This window comes from Ursus arctos, unplaced genomic scaffold (assembly GCF_023065955.2).
Source record: "Ursus arctos isolate Adak ecotype North America unplaced genomic scaffold, UrsArc2.0 scaffold_26, whole genome shotgun sequence".
NCBI lineage: Eukaryota > Metazoa > Chordata > Mammalia > Carnivora > Ursidae > Ursus > Ursus arctos.
In genome coordinates, this window is record NW_026622941.1 from 32,003,246 (window position 1) to 32,022,092 (window position 18,847).

The following is an 18,847-nucleotide window of genomic DNA, read 5'->3' on the forward strand; positions in this document are numbered from 1 at the left end:
TTTTTTTAAAAAAAAAGATCTACTCTCCTAGCAACTTTCAAATATACTGTATAGTATTGTTAACTTTAGCCACCATGCTATACATTACATTCCTGTCTTATAACTGGAATTTTATACCTTTTGACCCCCTTCACCCATTTTACCCACTCCTATGCCCTGCCTCTGGCAACCACAGTCTGTTTTCTGTATCTAGAAGCTTGTTTGGTTTTGTTTATTTTATTTTATTGTATTTTAGATTCCATGTATAAGTGATACCATACAGTATTTCTTTCTCTTTCTGAGCATTATGCCCCCAAGGTCCATCCATGTTGTCACAAATGGCAGAATTTCCTCCTTATTTATGGCTGAATAATACTCCATTGTGTGTGTATAGACACACACACACACACACATTTATATACATATATATCAGTATTTTCTTTATTCATTCTCCCATTGATGGACACTTAGGTTGTTTCCACATCTTGGCTGTTGTGAATAATGCTGCAATGAACAAGGGGGTGCAGATATCTGTTCAAGATAATGATTTCATTTCCTTTAGGTATATACCCGGAAGTGGAAGTTCCATGGTAGTTCTGTTCTTAATTTTTTTGAGGAACCTACATGCTGTTTTCCATAGTGGTTGCAGCAGTTTATATCCCTGCCACAGTGCACAAAGGTTCCTTTTCCTCCACATCCTGGTCAGCACTTATTTCTTGTCTTTTTGATTCTAGCCATTCTGGCAGGTGTGAAGTGATATCTCCTGGTGGTTTTGCTTTGTATTTCCCTGATGATGGGTGATGTCGAGCACCTTTTCATGAGCTGGTTGGCCATTTGTATGTCCACTGGTTTTAAATTTTTGTTACCACTGGTGTTAATCACTTGTATTTTCAAAATTTTTTTCACAGTGAAATTTTCCGTAGCTTAATTATTGTTTTACTCTTTCCCCCTTTCATTTTCAATAATACTTCACCTCTATTTTATAGATTACATAACTACCTTGAATTTTTTTTCAGTATATGACAGTATTTGACTTTGACATACCCACTTAGTCTTTAAATAAGTATATATTAGGCAAGATAGGTAGACTCATCACCTTTGTCAGATGAGGCACAGAGAATAAGGAGCTTTCTCGGAGTCTTGTGTGTGGAAGGCAAGTGGCTGTGTCATGGCTCTAATTCCAGTTTCCTGGGTCCTGGTTCTGTTTCTTTATAGTGGTCTCCACCCCACTCCCCTGTCGCTCTAGTTCTTCTGTGTTTCAAAGAAAAACATGAAAACAGAATCTAGAAGTGATTTGTGAATTCCATTACCAAAGATCAAAAAGTTCTTTTCCCTTCAGTTGGCAGGTCTGTTCCCTTGGTGGCCCGTGTTTATCTGTAACATGATGTGGCTGTGTCGTATCAAACTGAGTGAGGAATAGCCCCTGACTCTGCTAAATTTCTGTTCAGTTGGCACTTTTGAGATTTTCTTTCTTTTCAAGTTACCAAACATACCATATAGACAAAAGAGTCTATTTTGTGCTGGTCTAAAAATAAGTATTATTTTAATGTAACTTTATCTGTAGTTTGGATTACTTATCCTGTTGCTTGGATTAGATCACAGTTTAACAGATCTAGGTTTTTCTTGATAGAGCTATAACACATCATTCTACATTATACACAATATGATCTTTCAAGAGGACATATGCTAACTTGCTGTGTATTGTCTTGTTATTTTAAACTTGCTCAGGTCTTTGACAATTTGAATTCAGCTGAGTTAATCTGTCTGATGAGACATATAACAATACCTAAAAACTTTAGTGTTGAGTGCATGGTCTCTACAAATCATAACAACAAGAATGCAAGCATCTGGCTGGGCTGTGGGCACCGTGACAAAGGACAGCTCTTATTTCTTGACTTAAATACAGAAAAACACACTTCTGAGGTAAGTCCAAGTACCCTTTAAATTACAGATACTTTATAAAATTTAATTTGCGGATTATTTTAAAGCATGTACCAGTTATAAAAGTTACTTTGGAAGAAATTAAATGAAAGCAATATAGGAGGATCATTTAGTTTTATGGTAGAACAAGAGTATTTACATGAAATTAAATAGTCTGTGTTTTGTTTTAAAAGCATAGTATATGTGTGTCTTAGGTCAGGATTCCTAGAAACAGTCTAAGACAGAGTTTTTTGTACAAGTGATTTAAGGAGAGAGTAACTTTTAAGGAAGTGAAGGCAGTCAAAAAGAACACGGGAAGAGATTCCAAAAAAATGTAGTTCCTGAGGAAATCTACCCAGTCTTTAGCCGTGAGAAACTCTGAGGTGTGAATAGCAGCATGGATTGATCTCTCAAGGGAGCCAATCTTTCATTCCCACATGGCAGTCAGTCATTGGCTGCAGTCTGCCCCAGGGTGGGTGTGGCATCACCTCCCAGCCATTTCCCGGCAAGGCAGCCACCCCCACCAGCGGAGGGCAGTTCTGCCATGGAGGGTGCTGCTCTGAGCTGTTAGTAGCCAGCACTCAGAGCAGCAGGGGTCGGGGAGGGGGGGTGCACATGAGCACAGCTGTACAAGATGGTTCAATAAATTGTATTAGCAAATATAAGATACATTTCTACACTTAAAAATAACCTAATACTTTGTTGCCTTGAAATAAATGTTATGCCTAATCATTATTCTTAAAGTTGAACAGCCCCCTCATATTATTTTGATGGAGTGAGAAACGATGATACCGAAAAACAAATTTCAATTTTAATTCTAGTTTTCGATGCATTTTAGATGGGCAAAGCTGTTTCCCAGTTAACTCATTTATTGTTGAAAGTTAAGTAAAATTGGCATTGTTTTTAAAATTAAGAGCAAGAAAATAAAAGGAGTTAAGTGTCTGGATAACAGTACTTTCATTCTATTCAAATTCTAGTCACTTAAGCTTGAATCAAGTTCTTCAGAGTGTGTTTTTCTTTCTTTTCTTTCTTTCTTTCTTTCTTTCTTTCTTTCTTTCTTTCTTTCTTTCTTTCTTTCTTTCTTTCTTTCTCTCACAGGAAGTTATTGATAGTAGAATACTGTGCCTGGCTTTGGTGCCTCTTCCTGTGGAAAAGGAAAGCTGGATCGTGTGTGGGACACAGTCTGGCACGCTCCTGGTCATCAATACCGAAGATGGGGAAAAGAGACATACTCTTGAAAAGATGACTGATTCCGTGACTTGCTTGTATTGCAATCCCTTTCCCAAGCAAAGGTGCTGTAGTGAATTTGACCTTTGGGAGAAAATTACATACCTTTTAGATGACTGAATTGTGTGGAAAGCTGTTATTGCTTCAGCAAAAACTGCTCATTTTCAACATATTTCTATTTATTTGCATATATTAAAGGGCATTGTGGGAGGCCACAAAGATGTTCTTATAGATGAAGCTGCGGCTGTTATAAAACAGATCAATCCTTTCTTCAGGCCGACCAGCCCTACTGCTGGTGTTACTTCAGCTCTGCTCTGTTTCTTTACCAGCCCTCACATCAGTTTACTTTTCTTGGGCCTCTTCAGGGATGACTTTTCCTTTATCCATTTTTTGAATATCAATAGCCTGTTATGTGTTAGTTTAAAACATATCAGTTCACTAACTCTCAAATTGAGAAAATACCCAATAAATAAATTCGTAAGTTATTAATAGGTGAAAATGACTCAACGGTTATTAGTTGTGGGGATCTCATTTCAAAGGAATTTATCTAAATGGCAGGATTGCAGGTGTGAGTAACAGGTTGATTGCTGTAATACTTTGGGCAGGATGATTTCCAGGAGGCTATGTATTTCTCTGGTTTAAGTCAATACTAGAAAATAAATATTAGAAAAATGTGCAACTCAAGGGTTTGGCAGCTGAAATATAAATTCCACTGGCAGTTTTGGAGTTGAAATTATCTGGATATTGTCAGAGAAAAATTTTATCAGATGGCATTAAATAGGCAAGGAAGACTTTATTTAAGATTATTGCAATAAGGGACAGAGATTGAACTCTCAACTCTCTTGAAACAAAAGGTGGGAGAGTTTTTAACACTGGGATGAGCTAGTGGAAAAATATTGGAGGACTTTGTGGGGTGGTCAATGTGATTAGGCCATTTGTGTTTGCTAACTGTTGCTATTTTATTTTATTTTATTTTATTTTATTTTATTTTATTTTATTTTATTTATTTTTTATTATGTTCAGTTAGCCAGCATATAGTACATCATAAATTTTTGATGTAGTCTACAATGATTCATTAGTTTTATTGAAGTTAGATTCCTTCCCTTCCACGGAGACTGGGAGATGGGGCCCTGCCTTTTTTGATGATTACATTTCAAAAGGAAGTCTCCTAGTTCCCAGAGAGAGACATATCTGGGCCCTAATACTGAGGAGAGGCTGGGAGGAGTTACATCTCAAATGGGCAGAGAAAGAATTTACAATTGTTAAGTTTTTCTAAATGAATGCTGTAAGAAAAGGGAGGTCCGGGGCGCATAGTCATGCAGAAACCTGTCTAAAGTTTAGTCAACCTAGAGGGGAATGTTATGGCCATCTTGGTCAATATCAGCATTTTTTTATAACAATTTTGACATTTTTTCTTTTAGCAAGCAAAAAAATTTTCTTCTGGTGGGAACTGCTGATGGCAATTTAGCAATTTTTGAAGATAAAACTGTTAAGGTAAATGTTGAATCCATTCTACATCAAAAAAATTCTTAAGTTCTTTGTTTTATGTATGCTTATTTCCACCCCTCTTCCAAGTGACATAAATTCCCTAAGAGCAAGGACCAGAAATTCTGCTTTTCATCATTTTATTTTCCTAAAGTCTTACAAACAATAGATTCTCTATAAATACTTGTTGACTGACTGTACATTTTATGTGAATGAACTCAGGATAAAATGATAAATGAGATCCGATTTAAGATGTTACGAATGAAAATAGTTCTATTTTTATATAAATGAAGTGATAATTCCTTATAAATATGTTGTGGAAAAAACAAAACTTAAGTTTTAAATCTGGTTTGCCACCAATGTTTTCTTTAGTCTGGAAGAAATCATTTCACTTTCTGTTCTTCAGAGTCTCATTTATCAATAAAATATTATACTTCCCTCCATCCATGCAACTGTGGTTCCATCTATTTATCCTACCCATTTATACTCCTTGTTATCAAAAAGCTGATGATCTAATGAGAGACAAACAAGTAGGGTATAATCCCTGGGTTATTTCCTGTGCGTTTTTTGCATGGACAAGTACAGAGATTGGTTCTAAGGATAATGTTTTGCATTCCACTTGAAGTGAATTATGTTTTCATAAATCCTTTGAAAAATGTATCTTGAGTTTTTTATTTTAAGACCTCTAGCCATTTGCAAGGGAAAAGTAGCTTTTAGAAAGCACAGCAAATTTTACAGCATTTCATTCTGCAGATACTCAGTTTATTGAATGTGTTTCTCTTTTTTGGCAAAGTGTAAAGGAGCTGTTCCTTTGAAGATACTAAATATAGGAAACGTCAGTACTCCACTGATGTGTTTGAGTGAATCCATGAATTCAGCTGAAAAAAACATTATGTGGGGAGGATGTGGTACAAAACTTTTCTCATTTTCTGATGATTTCACCATTCAGAAGCGCATTGAGACAAAGACAAATCAGCTGTAAGTTATTTCTATCTATACAATTAATTGACTGCTTTATTCATGTTTATTCTTTATAATCATATCAATAATGCTATTGCAATCCAAGCAAAAATCTTTTAAAATGCATAATTTTTCTATTAAAGATATCACCCAGCCTAATCATGTTTGCGATAAAATATGAAAAGCCATGATAATCTTACTAGTATTTATCAATCTACATTTTTTAACAATTTCATTATCTCTGTATGAAATTAAACATGAATTTGAAAGGCAATAAACTCAGTATCTTACTTCATCTGTGGGTTTTACATGTGTTTTGGATAACTTCCATTAAGTGTTGATTGTAAGAAACATATGACTCAGGAATAAAGTCATCTCTAGATCTGATAATTACACAGATGTCTTCTCTACAGCAGAGTTTGTGACAACCACTTTCAAGTGAAAAGAAAATAAACTACAAACCTTGCCCTGATTTGTTGTTTCAATTTTTAGAGTTGTATTTTAACCAAATCACTGCGGTTGGTTCTTATTTATTACATTCCTCAGGGAGAAGCAGCATAGATTAGTGAGAACAGCAAAAATTGTAGCTCAGATATTGGCTTTGCTGTGTATTGATTATGTGGGCAAGAACTTCTTAAATACCCAGTCTTCTCTAACCTGAGAATTGCAACATATTCTGTCTCAAAGGGATGTTTGGAAAACTAGACAAAATTAATATAAGGAATTAACATAATGCTCAGCACTTGGTAAGCTCTCAGTAAATATTAGTTATGATTGTTATCAGCTTTGGTCACAAATCCCTATCTCAGGGAATATCCAGGTTTCTCAGTATCCATCCAGTTGCCCAAGATCGAAATTCGGGAGTAATCCTTGACTCCTTTGTCCTTTACTCCCTTTGTCCACTTAACTCTCCTTCTAGTTGACTCTCAGATTCTTGTATTTCTCACTTTTCCTACTGCTGCTTCCATGGGCCAGGCTGTCATCCACCATCAATGGCCATGTTAACAAGAGCATCTTTCTAACCAGTTCTCAACCTCTGATTGTGCTCCCTTCAGTCCATTCTCAACAATGCAGACAGAGGGGCTCTTCTATTTTTTTTGAATGATTTTATTTATTTATTTGAGAGAGAGAGTGAGCAAGTGAGAGAGAGAGAGAGAGAAAGCACCAGCCAGGGGGAGGGGCAGACTCCCTGCTGAGCAGGGAGCCCGGCATGGGACTCATCCCAGGACTTTGAGACAACCCAAGCTGAAGGCAGACGCTTAACCAACTGAGCCACCCAGGCTCCCAGAGGGGCTCTCTAACATGCAAATCAATCTGATGTCAGTCTCTTGCTCTCAAGACCCCCAGTCACATCCCATTGTCCTTCACAGGACATTCAAATTTCTTAAGATAGCCTACCAGGCCCTTGCTTCCCTCTCTAGATTCATGTTTTGCAGCCTCCTTGCTCTCTGTGCTAATTTAGCCAAACTGAAATCATCTCAGTTGTCAAAGACAGCCTACTCCCTTTCACTCCTGGCCTGTGAGTGTGGTTTTCTCTCCCCTGGATGATGACTGTGTTCCCTGCTGTTTTTTTTTTTTTTTTTTTAAAGATTTTATTTATTTATTCGACAGAGATAGAGACAGCCAGCGAGAGAGGGAACACAAGCAGGGGGAGTGGGAGAGGAAGAAGCAGGCTCCCAGCGGAAGAGCCTGATGTGGGGCTCGATCCCATAACGCTGGGATCACGCCCTGAGCCGAAGGCAGACGCTTAACTGCTGTGCCACCCAGGCGCCCCAGCTGGTTTTAATTCAGATGTCACTTCCTCTGAGTGGTGGTCTCTGATTGCACCTGTGCATATTAGACACCTTGGATTTGTGCTTGCATTGCAGCTCCCGTATCCCTTCACAACAGCTCTCACACATTGTTATAAAACAAGTTTCGAAAATGCTGTCTCAATTATACTAGACCTACTGGTTCTCAGCATCGGCCCCTCTTAGAAACCACTAGGTAGCTGAAAATAATCTGATGTCTGGGACTCACCTCAGACCAAGTAAGTCAGAAGAATTCATCATGGGGTGGGGCCCAGGTGTCAGTATTTATCTTTTCAGGCTCTCAGGTGATTCTGAAGTAGAGTTGGGGTTCAGATACACTGCTAATGTATTGTAAGTTCTTGTGGGTGAGGATTTTTGTTTTCTGTCGTGTTCATAGATTTGTTTCTTAGTGTGTGATAAATGTTTGGATAAGCTTACTCTCATTCTGGAATTTCCACTTTTTAACCAACCTAAACAAGCCTGAAAATATTTAAAAAGAAGGGTCCCCAGTTTTCTTTTTTTTTATTTCATAGAGCATGTTATGAGATCATGGGTATTGACCCCCTAAAATTCCATGTACGATTGGAGTATAAACCCTTCATCAGAGAGAATACCCATAAACGTGGCGCTCTCAAGCTGCTCACCTCCCAAAAGAGATTAGGACCCAGTTTCATAGACACATGGAAATATTTGCTCTCTTCTCAAAAAGTGTCTCCTGTTGCCTTGGTCTCTCCCTGGCTAAGCAGATACCACATCACTAATTAGATGTGGCTTCATCCTCATTACCCTCCTTATTGTCATCGATGCGCACTGACAGAGGAAGACAAGTAGTGAAAGATGATGTGGCCTCTGGAGCCTCAGGCCTCCAAAGACTTGTGTGGAGTCCTGCGTCTGTACCATGCCAGTCATGTGGCCTCGAGCAAGTTATCTAGCATTTGTAAACTTTCTGTAATTACAGACATTGAGATTTTTAATATTTTATAAGATTTTTATTGAGGATCAAATAGGATAACACACTAAAATATTTTATAAATTCTAAAACTCTATGGAATATTTGGGCTCACTTGAACTGTCTTCTGTTAAATACAGCAAAACTGAGGAAGGAATTGCCTAAAATGTAGTGACTCTCTGGCAACACGTGTTTTGCCTCCCTTGCCAGGACAAGAAAGATGGAGGGAAGAAATCTTCCTGCCCTAGGATAAACTAAAGATTTTTACACCTTGTGATATTTTCATGTCATTTATCTGATCGAATTGCAACTTTCATGGATTTTTACTTTTTCTTGGTTGTTCATTCCTTCTGTTAGTTCGTTCCTCATCCATCCATCCTTCTGTCCATCTGCTTCACAAACTGCCTGCTTTGTTAACGAGGCATTTTTCTAGATAGATACTTACCCGTCTATCTACTATATGTATCTACTAGATAGATAGGTACTTGGTGACTCTTTACTGGATTGTAGTTTTATAGAAAATACATGGTCCTTGTCCTTAAGAAATCACAGGTACAGACTAGTGTCAGGGACACACTAATTAATACAATTTTACATTTAATAAGCTCTATAGCACCACAGCTGCTACCAGTGCAGGAAAGGGAATGACTGGTGTATTTTGGTAGGGGTCAGGGATGAATTCCAGAGGAGTTAACATTTAATTTAAGCCTCAAGGGCTAACTAGGAGTTTGCCATGACGATAGGGCCAATCTGTTTGCAAGAAATGAATAGTAGTGACATTCTTTCTTTCCCTCTAGGTTTTCTTATGCAGCTTTCAGTGACTCCAACATCATAGCAGTGGTGGTAGACACGGCTCTCTACGTTGCTAAGAAAAATAGTCCATTTGTGGAAGTATGGGATAAGAAAACTGAAAAACTCTGTGAACTAATAGACTGCGTGCACTTTTTAAAGTAAATTAATTTTTTAATTGTATATTATTGTGGAAAGAATACAGTGTGACCCTGACCCTCTTAACAAATTTTTAGGTGTACAACATGTTGTTGTAGGTACAATGTCATTGGTTATTTTATGCTTATAGGAGCTGTCTTTACACTTCAGATTTCACTGAGAAAGGACGTATGACTAATAGTACTTTGTTTCTACCTCTAACTGGAAAACTAAATAAACGAAAACTCAGAAACAAAATTGTTAATGCGTTTTGGCACCATCTCTTGGTATCTAGCAAATTTCATTTTGGAAAAAAAAAAGGAACATAAGGTATATGGTTTCTTCAAGGTATCACAAAGAATATTCTCTAATTAAAAAAAAAGTACATTATTACTGAAAGTGATCATACTGGATTCATTGCTGACTGTACATCTAGTAGTGTTACAGTATCGATGTTTCCTACTTTTTTTTAAAAGATTTTATTTATTTATTTTAAAGGGACAGAGAGAACGGGAATGGGGGGAGGGGCAAAGGGAGAGAATCCCAAGCAGATTCCTTACTGAGTGCAGAGCCTGACATGGGGCTTGATCCTACGACCCTGAGACCATGACCTAAGCTGAAACCAAGAGTTGGATGCTTAACCAACTGAGCCACCCAGGCAGCCCTCAAAGTTTACTACTTATAATTAACCTATAGGTCCAAGGATACTTCGCTTTAAAGATAAAGTTACAAAATAATTTGAAAAATGGGGGACAACCTACTGGACTGACCAGTGCACTAACTCCCTAAGAATGAAGGGTCAAGACACGGGACTGACAGCCAGTTCTGAGTCTGATCCAGCATGTCAGACACAAATCTCAGACTTTATTTTTATTTTTTTTTTTAAAGATTTTATTTATTTAACAGAGATAGAGACAGCCAGTGAGAGAGGGAACACAAGCAGGGGAGTGGGAGAGGAAGAGGCAGGCTCATAGCAGAGGAGCCTGATGTGGGGCTCGAACCCAGAATGCTGGGATCACACCCTGAGCCGAAGGCAGACGCTTAACCGCTGTGCCACCCAGGCGCCCCCAAATCTCAGACTTTAAACCAAAGACATCTTTTGTGCTGCTGCTGTTGCTGGGAAACAGGACCACTGCCAGCCTTATTTGCTAGACACTTTATATTTATCCTTTGTTTTGTTTTTACTGTGTAGATTTTTTATACTCTGGAGAACATTTAGATTACACCCTATATCTACAAAATGAGACCTCAAAGTTTACTCTCCTAGAATCTTTTCGTTTTTCTCTGGATGGTAAGGAGATTTATACTGTGAAGTGCTGGGAGTCCTGGCTGGTAAAGACTCCCTTATTCCTGAAGTTCTAAAAGTATTAGAATTCTTTTATTTCTGGACACCTCATTTTTGTCGTGAATTACTCATTGGCTCAGGGAAGAGTTTTGTGGTTGGTATTGATGTCTTTTACATGTAAATGACTAAAATTTAATTTTCCTTTGTAACTTTTAGACTTCATGGGAAGCTTTGGAAAATAATTTTTTCTGTTTATATTGGGCAAATTTAGTCTTTTTTTTTTTTTTACTTAATTACATAGGCTTGTTATTTATAGAAAGTATGTCCATTTTATGGACTTCAGAATTTCTTGAAGTTAAGGGGCTATTGTGTTATATTTGATAATTTGTTTCACGTAGAGAAGCTACTTTGGCATTCTGTATTTAGCAAAACTAGTTTTGTAGAATTTTAATGATGTATAATGTATTCTGTCATGTATTCATAATTTAAGATGCTACATATAATGTGTATATGTAGATATACATCTGTTTTATCTCTTAATTGTTGTTAAAACTATTAATGCATACTTTGTGGTTTTAGGGAGGAAATGGTAAAAGTAACTGCAGAATCAAAACACAAACTGTCTTATTCTGGGAGGGTAAAAACCCTGTGCCTCCAGAAGAACACCGCTCTCTGGATAGGAACTGGAGGAGGCCATATTTTACTCCTTGATCTTTCAACTCGTCGAATTATACGTATAATTCACAATTTTTGTGATTCTGTCAGAGTCATGATGACAGCACAATTAGGTAAGTTTCTTTTCTTTAGATCTTTTCTCATATTGTCTGAGATTATAAAAATATGTTTTATTTTTTATTTTTCTCTCACTTTCCAGTGTCATTTGAAGTGTCATGAAAGGTCATGTAATGAAACAGGAATGGGATACATTTTGAATGGGGTCATTTAAAAAATGGAGAGAGTAGATGCTCTCAGTCCCATAGAGAAGCAGATTATTGCAGCTGAGCACGAAATTTGCATGTTACTTTCTATACCTAAGGCAAAAAGAGGAAATAGATAATGTTGGGTATTTTTAAATTTTAACTGAAGATCTTAAAGCAGTTTAAGCTTCCCACCCTTGTTAAATTTGGTTTTTCATTTTATAAGTAACTTTATAGTCTTGTAACAATATATGCTGAACTCTACAATGTTCAGGTATTGACAAACATGTTGTTTTACACAAACTTTGTCTTTTCTTGCTCTTACTTTTCTATTTAAATATGAAGAAATCATAACAGCACATGAAATATATTTTCTACATAAATATATTCCATTGTCTTCTTTTAACCAATTATTTGGCTTAGCCTATATGCAAAGTTGATCATGAAAATAAAATAATGGGATTAAGTTCTGCGAAACTAGAGTTTATGTAACTTTCGCGAGGAAGCCATAATGTGTTTGACAGGTGAAGAAAATAGTAAATTCCTTTTACAGGAATATATTAAGGAATGACAAGTGTGTCTCCTTACTCTCACCCAGTTTTTATGAATGGAGTTAAATTAAATGCTGTGAGTGGTTGGTTAGCTATCAGGACAGCAGAGCAGTAGGTGTCTAGTGGCTTGTCTCTCTAGTTTTATTCTACCAAGGTTGTTCCAACCTCTGATTTAATATGTATGTACTTTGGGACCCAAGTGGTTGTTCATTACTTACATTATGTGGGATTTCAGTGGGCTTAATTGATTTTTAAAATAAAGATAAATTTAAACAGAATCTACCGGGTACGGCAGGCACAATGTGGCTTCAGCTCATCTTTCTAGCTTCTGCCAGTTACCACATTCCTCCCAGCGCTTTCTGCTCTAGAATATTGTTTAGTCCTTCTGAAATTCCATGCTTCATACTGCCTCAAGGTGTTTCATGTGCTGTTTCATTCTTTATTTAACTTCAGTTAGTGTAGTTAACTAAGCCAAGAAGATAGACCAAATTAACTCTTTCTTCAAAACGGTAGTTCATGTATTAAAACCCCTAAGAAGTCAGTAATGATGAGGTCAAACTTCCCTCTTTGGGGCTCTCAAAATATCTCTCTTGCATAGCTTTGGTCCTGGTCATGGATTTTTTTCATTGATGTCAATCTCCTCACTAGAATATAAACTCCATGTGGGTTGGGTCTGCATGTGTTCGTTTACGCCTTTACTGGTAGGGCCTATCTAGGGCCACTTAGTGAATGACTTGAGAAGAAAGTATGGTTCTGTTACAGACTCTCAGTATATGCATCCATCCAATTCTTTATCCAAATGCTTCAGATTTGGCAAGTGCCAAAGCACCATCATGCACATGATCTCATTTAATGTTATAACTTGGGCTGTATAAACAGTAAACCTGTTTTTCAAAGGCTAAATTGTTTTCGCAGATTCACACAATTTGAAATTAAAGCAGGGGTAGATCACAAATTTTCTAACATTAAATAATTGCTGGTTTTGGAGACTTTTATTCAATATAATTGAAGTGTCTTCTAAAAAGTAGAATTATAAAGTAAGTTCCAAGGACTTTTTAAAGTCCAACTTATTGTATTGTTTTAACAGAAGACTCATATTTTTTTAAAGGAAGCCTTAAAAATGTTATGCTGGTTTTGGGGTATATCCGGAAAAGTACTGAAAGTACACAACACCAAAAAGGTAACGTTCAAAAAGATACTTTATTTCAAACACAGTGCAATGACATTAATGAGTATAACATGTTATGTGTTTTATACATTTACAATAAATATAACATATGCTCAATACTTCAAGCAGTTTTAATTGGTAGCTTCTTTAGAGTGTACATGATTTAAACATAAATCTTCAAAATTTTCAGTGATTTAGCAGTGTGAAGTATTTTTTGAGATGAAGTAGAAATATCAACCACTATAAAATGAGAACTAGCCCACATTTAAGCTAAATGTGGATATTTTTCCTTACAACTTACCAATATCCATGTAAGGTCTGATTTTGAACAGTGTTTGAAAAAAATGATTTCTTTCAGAAAATGAAATGTTAGATTATTAAAAGTCCACACTCTTTTTGAAATGTAGTAGTTTCTGTAAGATATTTAAGCATTTTCCAAATGGAGTTTCTTATAAATAGCAGTAATTTCGTACATTATATTTAGCTGTATTTATATATATATTCGTACAAGGCAACTAAATATAAATGAACAAAATTGAAATAAAGTAAAAATGCCTCATGGCCGATCTTTGAAACATGGTTTCATTTTTTTCTTTTGTAGAGATACAATCTTGTTTATCTGTTTGGGACCTCAATCTTCCACATGAAGTGCAAAATTTAGAAAAACATATTGAAGTGAGAAAAGAATTAGCTGAGAAAATGAGAAGAATATCTGTTGAATAAGAGAGATATTGGAGATCTTTGTTTTTGGATGGGAAAATTATTCTCTTGTAAATATTTCTTTAAATATGTTTACATATGAAAAGCGTACTTCCACTTTTTGAAATAGCTCATGTGTATATGAAGGAATGTTCATAAATTTTATTTTAAATATAAATATGTGTAAAAATAATTATCAGTAAAAATATGTTTTGAAAAGCTATTTAAAATATAACATTATATTTCCTACACATCCTAATTAATTTTGTGGATTAAGTAATGAAAGGAAATCTAAAGTACATAATTGCAGGACTAATACTAAAATTTACAAAGCAATTAATTTTGTTGTTATCCATAAGGAAAGTAAACATTATTTAAAATTCTGTGCTTAAACAAAACTGTTGTTTGATTACTTTCTAGGTATTCTGCTAAGTAGAATAAAACTATTAGGACTGTTTCACATGTAATACATTCCTTCTTAGATTGCTTTTATGTGCAGCTATCATACATGCTTGTAAAACATCAATGAATTTTCACTAATAAAGTCCTTCATTGGGATGTGTGTTCACTTTGTTGCTGATTCAAACAATGCATTTCATGCAACTTCCTTTCATCTGAAAGAAAATGTCATGAAAAGTGCTGATGAGAAAATGTAACATGCTGTTCTCATATACAGGAAAGACACAGTCACTTTCTCTTTTCCTATTTCACAATTCTCTTTGAATGTGGATACCCTGAAATTTGTATAATTGGTGTAAATACAATGTTCAGTCTTCAAGTGATATTTTTTATGTTTTAATTTGGATTCTCAGTGGTAAGCCAGACCGCTGGTTACTTATTCCTAATCTCTGCTCCAACACTTCTACCCATCTTCTTCTTAATTTGTGACTCTGCAAATCCTGCATCACTCAGGAAAAAAAAAACACACATTTCCAGAATTACAGGATTCCACAACTCCCATCAAGACCATGGATGCAAGTTTGTAACACTTTTGTTTGCTGAAGAAGAAAGGAACTTCAGGCTATGATGGGTGAAGATACTTGCTAATCTAGTCTCCTAAATTATACCTAAATTGTTTAAATATCTTCCCACAGTAGGAATATCAGGGCCAAGTATCTAGGAAACAATTTCCGTGCCATTTCTGTTTTAAGGAAAAACATGTCTGGTAAATTCATTGGTCCTGGCCAATAGTCATAATTTCAAATAATTCCCTGTGAAAGGATAACCAGATTTATATTCTCAGAACTGACTGATATTGTATTATAGGATGACTTTAAAAATAATGGAGGAGTTTGTTCCTGTGATATTTCTCTTTGTTACTTTATATTTATTGCAATTTTTTACAAAGATAATTATGAAAAAATATGTAAATGAACATTGTATTTAAATGGAATAATAAACATTTTTAAAGCATGTTTAAGAATTTTAAAACTTTGTGATGTTTTATTTTTCATGTATAGGTCTATAATCTGTCTAATGTGAAATTTTGTATTAATGTGTGTATGGGATATATAGAAAATGCTAACTGAACTTTTCTCTTGAGGATTAATTCAGTTTTCTATAGTATACGTAGTTTCCAGGATCCCAGGATAAAACCTGATAGGCCTGGTATATTTCATTTTCATGTTTTCATAAAAACTTTCATATGTAGGATTGTTCACTCTTGAGTACTAAAAAAAAAAAAGACTTTAGAACAATTTTTTTTAAAAAAAATTGATGGTCATTTTAAGTTTTTCCTGGCTAGAACACACAAATAAGCTACTAATATTTATAAAAGCATAAGCATTTACCTTAATAGAAAATATTTGGGGGAGGAAGTTTAAATTTAAAAAGGGAGCCCCCGGAATCTAATTCTGACAAGCACTATGAATTAAGTGTGAACTACTTTAAATAAAATCCATCTTATTTTTCATCAAGACTGTGACATAAATTGATGAAACACAGCAAAAGTAGCAAAAAGATTTTGAGAACTTTCCTAAATTGAAGATAGTGAGGGTAGATAATGTCTAAAACCCCTGGGACTTGGCATCTTTATGTAATCCATCACTGCAGATAGCTCAACACCTAACTTGGAAAACTGAATGCTTTTGCTTTTCATGCACACTCATCAGCATTATAGTAAAATCTTAAACTGTGCCAACTCGGCAGAAACTGAAATTCTCATTCTCAATCTGGCCAGTTTCCCAGCCTTGGGGCCATTATTCCCAAAAACCATTCAGAGTCGGACTGTTTAAAGGTACACAGGTACATGGTTCTTCCAATTCCTCAAGGTATTTGGAGTGTTCTTAACACCTTCACTTTCGGTTGGGAGCTAGGTCTGTAGTCTGAACGCACTGTCAGTGGTAAGCATAAACATGGCTCTCCCTTTGTGCTGTCCTCTCCCTTCCTTTGGTTTCCAGGCTCACTGGGAAGTCTCTGCTAGGGGGATTCTCAGCCTAAGACCAAGAGTAGGGAGAGGGATGCTGGATCAGCATCTGGGTCATGGGGGGGATACTGCTTGGCCTCCAGAAATTCCATTGTCCCATGACAATAGGGCTTAGACAACCAGACTTCATGGAGTACCTTATTTGGGTCACTATGACTGGGGCTTCACCACATTTACTATCCTGGACGCGACTGAGAGGAGGAGGTTATTATCCCCATTTATTTCTGAAAATACAAACAAATGAATAAATGCTGTGTTAGAAATATGGCACGAAACAAATGATCATATGAGGAAAAAAGGAGTGAGGCAAGCCAAGAAACAGACTCTGAACTATAGAGAACAATCTGATGGTTAGGGGGAGGCGGGGAGGTGGGTGGTGGGGATGAGTAACAGGTGCCGGGGATTAAGGAGTATACTTGCGGTGAGCACCTGGTGCTGTAGGAACGTGTTGAACCATGACGGGGAAGAGTTAAGATGGCGGAGGGGTAGGAGGACGCTGCACTTGTCTCCTCTCTCTAACACTGGTAGATAGTTATCAAATCATTCTGAACACCCGAAAATCAATGGGAGGTCTGGGAGAACAAAAATTTCAAGTCTACATAGTAAAGAAGCCATGACCTTTTGGACCGTAGTAGGTACGGAAGTTCACGTGGCGGAGGCGTGGCTGTGGATGTAGCCGAGCGGAGGGAACCCGCTTATGGAGGTAAGCAGTATTAGAAGCCGCGGAGTCCAAACAACGAATTTATAAATTCGCTACTGTGGGGATCCTGCCTGGACTAAAGGTGCTCATGGTGAAAAGGGGCAGAAGCCCAGGTGTGACAAGGTGGTCTGAGGATCCCCTGGGCGGCTGGAAGAGTGGGTGGCGCCAATTTGCCGCGCTGTTCCCAGGCATGGGAGCCCCGAAGCCGGGGAGAGCCGCAGGTCTTGGTGCAGGCTTTCTGGTACAGACTGCAAACCGCTGCGCCGTTGTGGGACCGCTTTCCTGGGACAGGCCGGCAAGTGTGGGGAGACCCTCCCCTGGAGGAACAGTGTGGGTCTGCGCCCTGGCCATCCCTGAAATTTGGAGTTTTCAAACTCCAAAAGGCTCAGACACGGACAGGGTGAATACCGGGGTCATACGGAAACTGGTGAAACAATTAGGGTGATTGATTGCTTTTCCCTGAGGGCTCATTGAAGAGCAGGGGTTGCAGACTTTCAGCTCTGAGGCTAGAGAGCAGGGCACAGCCATTTTCTTCTTTCTTTCTTCCCTCCCTTTTCTTTCTTCTTTCTTTTGATTTTATTTATTTATTTAGAGAGAACAGGTGGATGTGAGAGGCAGAGTGAGAGGGAGAAGCAGGATCCCCGCTGAGTAGGGAGCCCGATGCTGGGGGATCCCAGGACCCCAAGCCAACGGGAGACGCTTAACCAACCAGGCCACCCAGGCGCTCCATGGGCGCACCCATTTTCAGCCCACCCATCAGTGCAGAAAGCCTTCTGAGAGCAAAACAGTGCCACCTCGTGGGAGCCAGAGCTGTGTACACCAAGTCTTGCCTCCTGTCCCCAGGAGGCTCATTTCCACTGAGAAAGGAGAATCGAGGTGGCAGGCCCCTCCCCCAGAAGACCTGCACAAACAACTGGCTTGCACCAATTTAATGATCATAGAGGACTGAAAAGTCTTCAGCTCTAAGGGAAATAGGATCGAGCTTCCTTTTTACTTTAATTCTTTCTTTTATTTTTATTATTTTTTCCATTATTTTCTTATATTTTCCAATTCCTTTTAAAAAATTTTTTATTTAAAAAATTTTTATATATATTTTTACGTATATATTTTTAATTTTTTGTCTGCTTTTATTTTTATTTTTATTTTATTTTTTATTTCATGAGCTAGATTCTTTTAACAAACAGACCAAAACACACCCAGGATCCAGTTTTTTGTTTTGTTTTGTTTTGATTTTCTTGTTTTGTGTTTTTGGTTTTCTTGGTTTTGTTGTTGTTGTTGTTTTTCTTTGTTTTTTTGCCTTGTTTTCGTGGTTTTTTGTTTTCTGCTTTTTTGTTTTTGTTGTTCTTTTTTCTCTTCTTTTCTTTCTTTCTTTTTTTTTCTTTCTTCTTTTCTGGACAAAATGATGACACAGAGGAATTCACCCCAAAAGAAAGAACACGAGGTAGAACTCACAGCCAGGGATTTAATCAATACAGATATAGGTAAGATGTCTGAACTAGAAATAAAACAATGGTTATAAGGATGCTAGCTTGGCTTGAAAAAAGTGTAGAAGACATTAGAGAATCCCTTACTACAGAGATAAAAGAACTAAAATCTAGTCAGGCCAAAACTAAAAATGCTATAACCAAGATACAAACACAAATGCAGGCCATAAAAATGAGGGTGGATGAAACAGAGGAGCAAATTAGTGGTATAGAAGTTAAAATTATGGAAAATAATGAAGCCAAAAAGAAGGAAAGAAAGGTAATGGGCCACAAAGGTAGACTTAGAGAACTCAGCACCTTAGTAAAATGTAGTAACATTCATATCATAGGAGTCTCAAAAGATGAAGAGAGAGAGATAAAGGGGCAGAAGGTTTATTTGAA

The 18,847-nt window shown here is 37.0% G+C and overlaps 1 protein-coding gene across 5 annotated transcripts in view; it reads left to right on the top strand.

Annotated features, from left to right (window-relative positions):
- Nucleotides 1-15,288, top strand: part of LRRK2 (leucine rich repeat kinase 2) — a 135,620-nt gene extending 120,332 nt beyond the window's left edge. For 4 of the 5 annotated variants that reach the window (XM_057318803.1, XM_057318805.1, XM_057318804.1 and 1 more), the window contains 8 exons: nucleotides 1,708-1,902; nucleotides 2,998-3,191; nucleotides 4,548-4,620; nucleotides 5,405-5,589; nucleotides 9,108-9,260; nucleotides 11,102-11,310; nucleotides 13,078-13,170; nucleotides 13,760-15,288. In XM_057318803.1, coding sequence (XP_057174786.1) covers nucleotides 1,708-1,902; nucleotides 2,998-3,191; nucleotides 4,548-4,620; nucleotides 5,405-5,589; nucleotides 9,108-9,260; nucleotides 11,102-11,310; nucleotides 13,078-13,170; nucleotides 13,760-13,881 — 1,224 coding nt within the window. In that variant the 3' untranslated portion in view covers nucleotides 13,882-15,288. The remainder of the gene's footprint in view (nucleotides 1-1,707; nucleotides 1,903-2,997; nucleotides 3,192-4,547; nucleotides 4,621-5,404; nucleotides 5,590-9,107; nucleotides 9,261-11,101; nucleotides 11,311-13,077; nucleotides 13,171-13,759) is intronic. The other variant, XM_026502095.4, reaches the window with a different exon arrangement.
- The last annotated feature ends 3,559 nt before the right edge of the window (nucleotides 15,289-18,847 follow it).